Genomic DNA, 9,444 nt, shown 5'->3' on the forward strand with positions numbered 1-9,444 from the left:
CCCCATCACTCAGTCTCACTCAGTCTGACACCTGAAAGCACTTAGAGAGCATGTTTCCGTGCAGGAACTCTGTCATCATCCTGCACATCACGCAAGCATGCCATCTGCCTCTTCAGGTTGCAGCAGTTACACTGGCCACAGCTTCCGCAGGTCCTCCTGAGCCCAGGGTCTGTTACAGTCCTTCCCACTTGGGTTCAGAGCTGGTTTCTGGACCCCTGGGCCTTGCCCCCACCCACCACAGAGACCTCCCATCTCTGATGACACCTTCAAGTGGATGGAAACTGAGGCAGGCCCGTGGTGTCTGGGCCAGTGTTTGGTATGGCAGGGTCATTTCTGTTGGGGGAAAAGTGGGCAGGGTTCCCTTCTATCATTTTGTCAGGGCCAGATGAGAATCGTCAGATAAAGTCCCACATAAGGAGCATCCCCTCCACCAAGAGGACTAGACTCAGGTATCTGAGCCCCCAAACGGCCTGAATGGCTGAGCTGGTGCATTTCTGTCCAGATTCAGGAATCGGGGTTCAGCCACCAGTTGGCAATATGACATTGGGCAAACCTACTGCCCTTCAGGATCTCAGTTTCCCTCCTCTTTATTTTTATTTATTTTTTAAGACAGAGTCTCGCTTTGTTGCCCAGACTGGAGTGCAGTGGCACAATCTCGGCTCACTGCAACCTCAGCCTCCTGAATTCAAGCAATTCTCCTCCCTCAGCCTGCCGACTAGCTGGAACTGCAGGTGTGCACCACCACACACAGCTATTTTTTTTGTATTTTCAGTAGAGGCGGGGGTTTCACCGCGTTGGCCAGGCTGGTCTCGAATTCCTGACCTTGGGTGATCCACCGGGCCCCTCAAAGTGCTGGGATCACAGGCGTGAGCCACTGCACCGAGCCAGTTTCCCAGTCTTTAAAAGGTCTAGGAACACCCTCTGGAAGGAGGAAAAAAACAAAACAAAACAAAAAAAAAAAAAAACGAGCAGCGTCAGGGAAAGAACTTTGCAAACCGTGGGGTCCAGGGCTCCTCTGTGGTGCCACCAAGGTTTGCAGGCTCAGCGGCAGCGGCAGCGGCAGCGCTGAGGTACTTGTTCTGCGAATGAAGGGCCCTACCCAGCGTGAAATCAGCCCAGCCAGATCCCCAACCCACCAGAACGGCAGTGGTCCCTCTGCGTTAACTGCAGTGAGGTGGGAGAAGGTGGTCCTGGCGAGCCCTGCTGCCCAGGAGAGACCAGGCGGAACTGATTCGGCCAAGGGCAGCATAAGGTGTGGGAGGAGCACTGCACAAGGAGTCAAGCCTCCTGTGTAACAGCCCAGGCTCTCTTCGCACAGAGGCCTTAGGCAAGACCCCTTCCCTGGGTGGAGACCGGATTCCATGATTTTCTAAACACCAGCTACCTGAGCTTATGACTCTGAGGGGCCGAACCAGGGAATATGAGGTTCCCTTTGCAGCCAAAACTTGGGGAGAGGCGAACAGGGACCGGATGCCCTAGAGGGGCAAAATCCGGCGAAGGGTAGGACGTGAAGGGTTTGGGGAATGCCCTGAAAGCGTAGCAGGGGAGGGGGCGGGTTCAGAGCGTGCCCGTCTCTGATTGGCTGCACTGCCCGTCGCTCCGCCCCGTGTTCTATAAGATGCGCTGGCAGCGGGCGCGGCCCTGGCGTGGGGGCTGCGGCCGAGTCTTGCTCTTTAGGTGCGCGGTGCTCATCCTCCCAGCGCACTGACAGCCGCAGACCGCCGGGGGGCGGGGGATGCCGGGCTGCCGCATCAGCGCCTGCGGCCCGGGGGCCCAAGAAGGGACGGCAGAGCCAGGGTCGCCGCCGCCGCCCCGGGAGCCCATGCCATCCCCTCAGCCCCCGCCCCCAACTCCGACCTTGACCCTGACCCCGACCCCGGCTCAGTCGCCGCTGCTGCCAGGCAGAACCGAGACTTCGGCGGGCGCGGCCGAGGGCCAGGAGCTGCAGCGCTGGCGCCAGGGCGCTAGCGGGGGCGCGGGGATCGCCGGGCCCGGAGGGGGCTCTGGCGCGGCGGCGGGGGCAGGAGGCCGCGCTCTGGAGCTGGCAGAGGCGCGGCGGCGGCTGCTGGAAGTGGAGGGCCGCCGGCGCTTGGTGTCAGAGCTGGAGAGCCGCGTGCTGCAGCTGCACCGCGTTTTCTTGGCGGCTGAGCTGCGCCTAGCGCACCGTGCCGAGAGCTTGAGCCGCCTGAGCGGCGGCGTGGCGCAGGCCGAGCTCTACCTGGCGGCGCACGGGTCGCGCCTGAAGAAGGGCCAGCGCCGCGGCCGCCGCGGCCGCCCCCCTGCGCTGCTGGCCTCCGCGCTCGGCCTGGGCGGCTGCGTGCCCTGGGGCGCCGGGCGACTGCGGCGCGGCCACGGCCCCGAGCCCGACTCGCCCTTCCGCCGCAGCCCGCCCCGCGGTCCCGCCTCCCCGCAGCGCTGACCTCCACGCCCGGACCCCTGGCCACCCCGACAGGCCTCACCAAGGTGCCGACCGACCGACTGATCGCGGACGCTGGCTGGATGGAAGACGGATCTGCAGGAAGAGACAGTGGGGGGCCAGGGGCACGGTAGAGGAGGCTGAGGTGCGCTCTTAGCGGCTGGTGCGTTCGAGGGTCAGGGCGTGTTGGGGGACTGGTCCAGGGCCCCGGGGCTCCCTTCCCTGGGGCTGCCGGCTTCTGCTGGGTCCCTAGTAAAGCTGCCACTTTCTATTCCCGTCTCTCCCCGACCATCTGGGTAGTAAGGTGGTAGCACCAAGTCTCCATTATAAGAATTGGACTCTTGAGGGGGGCTCAGATCCCAGGAATGGGTTGGTGGCAAACTTTACCATTTGGAACCTGCGGCATGGATGCAGCAACCCCCATTCTCACCCCCGCTTGCGTTGCCTTTCCCAGACCCCTCGGGCTGTGAGCAGTTTTGCCCTTGAGGCTGCTGCTTCCTGGCGCCGCCCAGCTCCATGCCTTCAGGAGGACAGAATAATGAGGCCCCAGGATGGAGTGGAGGCTGGCACAGGGCTGTACCACTGAATTCCACTATAGGCCTGTTTCCCATCTGGGGAGACAGAATCCCAGAGAGGTTTAGGATTTGTTCCCTTCATACTTGGGCCCTTCTGCTTCTAGAAGACAGCTTTTCTTATGCCCTCATGCAGCTTCGCTAAGGCCTGACTCAGATAACCAGGACAGGGTGTCTGGCACCTGCTCACCCAGGGATCCTTACATAGCAAACCTAGAGACTTAGCTCCCAACGTGTCCCTAAGATGGCTAGGCCAGGGTGGAACCAGGTGATACCCTTTAACAGGCCCCAAGGGGCAGGTAATGACATCAGCGTCCAGAAAAAGGGACCTTAAATGGCCAGATCTGAGGTGAGATCTGCTTCCCTTACTGTCCAAATGCCCTTCAGCCTCCCGTTCCTCTGTCCCCACTCAGCTGTGAATGACCTGGTTACTGCATTGCTACTCACCAGCTGAGTTAATTGCATTCACTTGTCAGTCTGTGAAGTGGATCTCTTCACCTCCCAGAGGGGCTGTGGTGGTGATAACACAGGGCAGAGGTCCTTTTTCTTACCCCCTAAATCATGGAAAGGTAATTTATTATTTTAACTTACACCTAGAAACAGGCACTACTTTTGCTGATAGAGCCACACGCTAATTTAAAGTCCATCTTTTACAGAGTGAAGAGGGAATTTCTCTATGTCACAGGCCAGTGAGGGAAGAACCAAGGTCCCTGGCCTGTGTGTGCCCTTCCCACAGTACCCTGGGCAGGGGCTAGGGAGAGTTGGCTTCTGGATCCCGTCTGCTCTGTGACTGACAACAACTCTGGGCCTCTTTCCTCAGTCCCTTTCGGGGTCAGGATGTCGGAATGGAGTAAAGTGGGGAGGATGCTTTCTCCCACGGGAACCTGGGAGGGTCAGGTACACTCCTGTAACAGGCTGAGAATTGGGGCCCTTACCGGATCGTCCCTCATCAGCCCTTCTCCCAGGATACCAAACTTTTTGGCTGGTTTCTCAGCCAACAGTCAGGATTTCCTGAACCCTTTCTTAGCTGGGGAAGGGAGGTACTGGAGGGGGTCTCAGAGCCTCTGACAAAGCTAGGGGACCCCAGGGAAGTAGTGAGGGGGGCAATGCTATCCTCTGGTCTTTCCATACAGGAAACATCTTCCAAAGCCACTTGGGTCATTTGGGGTCTAGAGGATTAGAGAGGACAGGACTTCTTGGAGGTGACACAGGGAACTCAGCTCAGGCCTTGGTGCTGGGCTGCAGCCAGGACTGTTTGTTTTCTGGGTTGCATGGGAGGGGGCACTTGGTCCAGAGAAGCTTTTAGCTAATGGTGTAAAGTGCTCGGTGCCATCAGTTTTGGCTTTCTCCAGGATTTATTTGTAATCAGCTTGTCCTGATTTGGGGTAGGGTGGGTGAGTAGAGAATTAGAGATGACACTGGCTAGTGTGTATGTGTGTGTGTGTGTGTGTGTGTGTGTGTGTGTGTGTGTGTATGGGGCGGGTAACTGGAGATTGGTCCTGGTGTCACAGGCAGCTCTGCCCCCTCCCTCCACTTCCAGATGTTCCACTGCTCCTCACCAAGCTTCCTGGCCAGGGCACAAACACACGGACTTGAACCCCAGCTCCTAGTTAGTGCTATGTCCACTACCTCACAGGCAACAAACCAAAGGCACCTTTCCACCTGCCTGACCCTCCAAGGCCCCCTCTAGAAACTCACCTGTCTGGCTCCATTCAGGCTGGGTGTGGTGGCTGTAATCCCAGCACTTTGGGAGCCCGAGGTGGGCGGATCACAAGATCAGGAGATCGAGGCCACCCTGGCTAACACGGTAAAACTCCACCTCTATTAAAAGTACAAAAAATTAGCTGGGTGTGGTGGCAGGCACCTGTAATCCCAGCTACTTGGGAGGCTGAGGCAGGAGAAACGCTTGAACCCGGGAGGTGGAGGTTACAGTGAGCCGAGATCGTGCCACTGCACTCCAACCTGGGTGACTTTTAAGGAGGCCACAGCTGTGCCCATCACCGACTCCCTAGGGGCAGGAACCCTCTACTTTAAGGGCTTATGTCTCCCAGCCCTTTTCCTGGCAGCCTTTTCTGGCTGTCACCATCCCGGGGGACTCCTTGGGGGCTGAGCAGTTTGTTGGAGGCCAGCTCTAGCATGGGACGGAAGACTGACCCACCTTTTCTCGCCACATGACTTTCAGAACACTTTCTTGGTGGCCCCCAGCTCTGGAGAGTACAGGGATCTTGGGGGATATGTGAATTGAGGACACTGAGAGCCACCAGTGAATTTAGATCTCAGCAAAGGGAAATGAGGGGCACAGGAGCCTTTCCTCAGGATGGTCCTTAGGGCTGGGAGACTAATTCAAAGTTCTAACCTGACCTGCCCCTACCTGGGTAACCATGTGTATGGTGCCACCAGAGGGCAGTGTGGGGCTGCTTTCTCGAGACGAGGGGGCATGGCCCAGAGCAGATTTTATACTTTATTGTTCCCACCCCGAATCGTCCCTTTCCCCAGTATTCCAGGAGCTTCCCAGGACTTGAAATGTAGGGGTCTGGGAGAAAGAGCAGGGTAGTCACGGTCGGCACATTCCTAGAGCGGGAGTGTAGTTCTGGTGATGGCTTCCTGAGTAGGGTGGATTGGAGGCCACAGCAGTGCCCATCGCCGACTCCCTAGGGGCAGGAACCCTCTTTGAAAGGGGAGCAAAGGACGCCCCTTTGGCTGGGCTGAGCCTGGAACCCCAGAGAGGAAAGACTTCCAAGAAAGACAGGTAGCCCTTTTTGGGGTCACCATCAGGATGAAAGACCTGAGTCATTTTACATTCACAGATTTGTTACATTAATTGACCAGAACCCAGGGTCCCGCTGCCAGTGGTGGCCAAGGTTGCCTCTTAGAGATTAGGCTGGAGCAGGCTGGGTACGGTGGCTCATGCCCGTAATCCCAGCACTTTGGGAGGCTTAGGTGGGCAGATCACAAGGTCAAGAGTTCGAAGCAAGCCTGGCTAATATGGTGAAACCCCATCTCTACTAAAAATACAAAAAAATTAGCTGGGCATGGTGATGCATGCCTGTCATCTCAGCTACTTGGGAAGCTGAGGCAGGAGAATTGCTTGAACACGGGAGACAGAGGTTGCAGTGAGCCTTTATTGTGCCACTGCACTCTAGCCTGGGTGACAGAGCAAGACTATATCTTAAAAAAAAAGATTAGGCTGGAGCCACAGAACATGGCCGAGGTGCTCCAAGCCTCAAGCCTACAGCCACTCCCCTTCCCTAAGCCTGCCAGTGGGCTCCTTATGAACAAATTAGGTGCCCAGGCTTCTCAGGGCTGAAGGAGAGGCTCCCTGTCATCAGAGCAGTGCAGGTGGAGGTATTTGGAAAAGCTTGCAGATCCCTAACCTACTTCTCCCCACCATTAGTCCTTGACTGCACCCTGGCCAGGGGCAGTGGGGGAAGGGAACCCTTGGTTCTGGAATAATATCTTAACCACCTCCTCTGTGCCAGGCCCCTGAGCACTTTACACCCACTAATCTGTTCCAGTCCTTGCCACCACTCTGCAAAGTAAGGGTTATTATCCCCATTTCCACAGGTGAAGAAACAGGGAGGGCGGGTGACTTGCCCAAAGACATAGGAGCTGTAACTGGGGGAATCCCTTAAACATTAGGCTATATGGTGATTCATTTATCAGGCTAAAGAGGGGTCCATTTAGGGGGATATCTGGGTTCCCACATTCAAGGCTGTGTATAGTGACTCCTGGTCCTTGGGTCTTGGAAGGGACGTGAGATGCTGGAGGGCTGGCAGAAAGTGCCCCTCCCCCCAGAGTCTGGGCACACCCCAACCTGCTTGGGCTCTGGGGGGTGAGTCAGGCTGAGTCAGCACACCTGGCTTCTGACGAGGGTGGGCCAAGGATGCTCTGGGCTTAAGCCTCGCAAGGGCTTGCCTTGGAGAGGGCTGCCTCTTCTCCCTGCATATCTGGGCTGGAATGTTTGGTGTCAAGGAGAGCAGAGAGAGGCAGAGGAGGAGGATGACACACTTCACGGTGGGGGCAAAAAGGGAACAAGACAGACCTGACATTTAGTCCTGGCCTGGAACTCCTCAACTGAGGGATCCTGAGCAATGCCTTCCCTTTTCTGAGCCAGTTTCTTCTGATTTTTTTTTTTGTTTTGTATTTTTTCTTTTTCTTTTCTTTTTTTTTCAGATCCAGACATACAAGATGTTTTTGTATTTTTGAGGGGAGCTAGGAAGTAGAAAACTTGAGTATTAAATTAGAAGTCATACTAAGTACCTAGTATATGGTAGAGATCCATAAATGATGGAACCAACCTGCCCAGCCCTGGAAAGGCCACCAGGACAGAACCCCGGGCAGTGTGGGCTTCAGCTTCTCCAAAGCATCACCATATCAGGAATCCCTGGAATGGTCCCTGGGGAACTCCATAAGGGGAAAAGTGGAGGAGGGGCAGGCTTTTCATCCCAGGAACATTCCATTCTAACTGCTCAGGCTAGGGAATCCCAGCCAAGGACAAAGGCCCAAGGGAACCACTGCTTCCCCCAGGATCCCCATTCCATACTATTGCCTCCTGCATCTTCTCTCCACAGTGGCCCTTCTTCAGGCAGATTTCGAGTTGAATGGCTTGGGTGGGGCTGGGTGGCTGTGAGAAAGAGGTCATTAAAGCTCTTGGAATTATTCTTTCCAGCTCCTTCCAACTCCTCAGAGCCTCCACTCTATGGATCTGGACTCCTGGATTCGGCTTCCTCCCTGGGCACTTCAGGAAGACTTTGAGAATTGACCTTACACAAACCCGCGACCTCCTTACAGGAGCCTCTCACTTCACATTGGCAAGGGGCTGGGTCCTGGGGAACTGGCCGACACTCGGAATTTCTTCATGTACCCCACATTTGACTTTGGCTTACACTGCACAATTGGAGATGTTGCTACAGGTCCCTGAGATGCAGTCAGATTACGTGTAGCAAGCATTGCCAATGGGAAACTCAAAATAATTAATTTTTTCCCTTTCCCCCACCCCATCCCAGGCCAAGAATTTCTTTTAGACTTCCTAAACAATTCACAGCCCAGCAGGGGTCCTCGTTTTAGTAGATGTCATTGCTTCAGAGTCTAAGGGTGAGGGAGGCCTGTTTGAGGGAAAACATTAGTTTGAAAAATCCCTGTTTCCTTCATCCACTGCGCTTGTTCTCTCCACGTGGGAGTGTACCTGTGGCCCCTCAGAAAGATAGTCTGCTGGCTCCTACGGGGTAGGGTGAGGGACACACCTTTTTCTCAGGAAGAGGTGGTGGCAATGTAAAACATCTAGGCAATGTTTTAAAAGAAAAAAAGGAAGCACATTTACTCAAACATCCTGGTAATAGAGGGAAGAGGGGCACATTTACACAGCCCAGAACTTGTAGAATTCTGCCAAGTGAATGTATATTGAATTAGTCTTCTGCCTTATACATTCAGGAAGAATAAATTTCCATAATGAGAGGCAAATGCATGGGGTTTTGAGGTTTACTTTGCCAAGTGTCCTTGCTGTCTTTCTTCTGTGTCTGTTATGGCTATTTAAGTTGACAGTTCCTGGAGCAGCTTCTATTTTGTTTCATTTGGCAGTCTGGCCCTGTCAACTGACTTTGATTTGCAGACCCATTCTCCCTTGACCTGGCTCACAGCCGGCTGCTCTTACCCCCTCCTCAGGAAGTCTTCCTCATTAAAGGATGTGATGAGGCAGCTCAGGGATGAGAATGCACATGTGAAACCGTGTGACACTGAGGGGGGTTGTGTGTATTGATGACAACATGGCAGCACGATGGCCTGTGGGGGTTGTGGACTGTGTGTGACTGTGCTGGCGACCATGTGGACCTGTTTGTCAGTGTCTAAGCAGGAGATGCCATACTCAAACTAGGAAGTGTTTTAAAAATAGGCTATTCTGGCCTGGCATGGTAGCTCATGCCTATTATCCCCTTGCTGGCTCTAAGTCCCAGTTCCTGATCCCTGCCTGTCCTGGTGTCTTAGGTTGCCACACTTTGGGAGGCCAAGGTGGGAGGGTAGCTTGAGGCCAAGAGTTCAAGACCAGCCTGGGAGATCCCTTATCTATAAAAATGAAAAAATTAGCCAGGTGGGGTGGCACAGGCCTGTGGTCCCAGCTACTTGAGAGGGTGAGGTGGGAGGATTGCTTGTAGCCCAGGAGGTCAAGGCTGCATTGAGCTGTGATTGTACCACTGTGCTCCAGCCTGGGTGACAGAGCAAGACCCTATCTCAAGAAATAAAACAAAAAGAGACTATTTCCAAAGGCGTGGGCTGGGCTTAAGAAACTAACAAGGGGCTTGGTGTGGTGGCTTACGCCTGTAATCCCAGCACTTTGGGAGCCTGAGGTGGGCAGATCAACTGAGGTCAGGGGTTTGAGACCAGCGTGGCCAACATGACAAACCCCCGTCTCTACTAAAAATACAAAAATTAGCTGGGCTTGTTGGTGCACACCGACAGTCCCAG

General features: G+C 55.0%; 1 protein-coding gene across 2 annotated transcripts; it reads left to right on the forward strand.

Moving 5' to 3' along the window:
• Positions 1-1,624: 1,624 nt before the first annotated feature.
• TRNP1 (TMF1 regulated nuclear protein 1) lies at positions 1,625-8,452 on the forward strand. Of its 2 annotated transcripts, none has more exons than XM_017534822.2 (2): positions 1,625-2,579; positions 7,658-8,452. In XM_017534822.2, the coding sequence occupies exon 1, from the start codon at positions 1,736-1,738 to the stop codon at positions 2,417-2,419; it is 684 nt and encodes a 227-aa protein (XP_017390311.1). In that variant the 5' UTR covers positions 1,625-1,735; the 3' UTR covers positions 2,420-2,579; positions 7,658-8,452. The 2 variants fall into 2 exon arrangements, with proteins under 2 accessions (XP_017390311.1, XP_017390312.1); XM_017534823.2 differs by having other exon boundaries at positions 1,625-2,561.
• The last annotated feature ends 992 nt before the right edge of the window (positions 8,453-9,444 follow it).

Source organism: Cebus imitator, unplaced genomic scaffold (genome assembly GCF_001604975.1).
Source record: "Cebus imitator isolate Cc_AM_T3 unplaced genomic scaffold, Cebus_imitator-1.0 Scaffold87, whole genome shotgun sequence".
Lineage (NCBI taxonomy): Eukaryota > Metazoa > Chordata > Mammalia > Primates > Cebidae > Cebus > Cebus imitator.

What these genes read in the sequence shown, in the direction of transcription:
- TRNP1 (XM_017534822.2), top strand. Translation starts at nt 1,736, where the DNA reads ATGCCGGGCTGCCGCATCAGCGCCTGCGGCCCGGGGGCCCAAGAAGGG.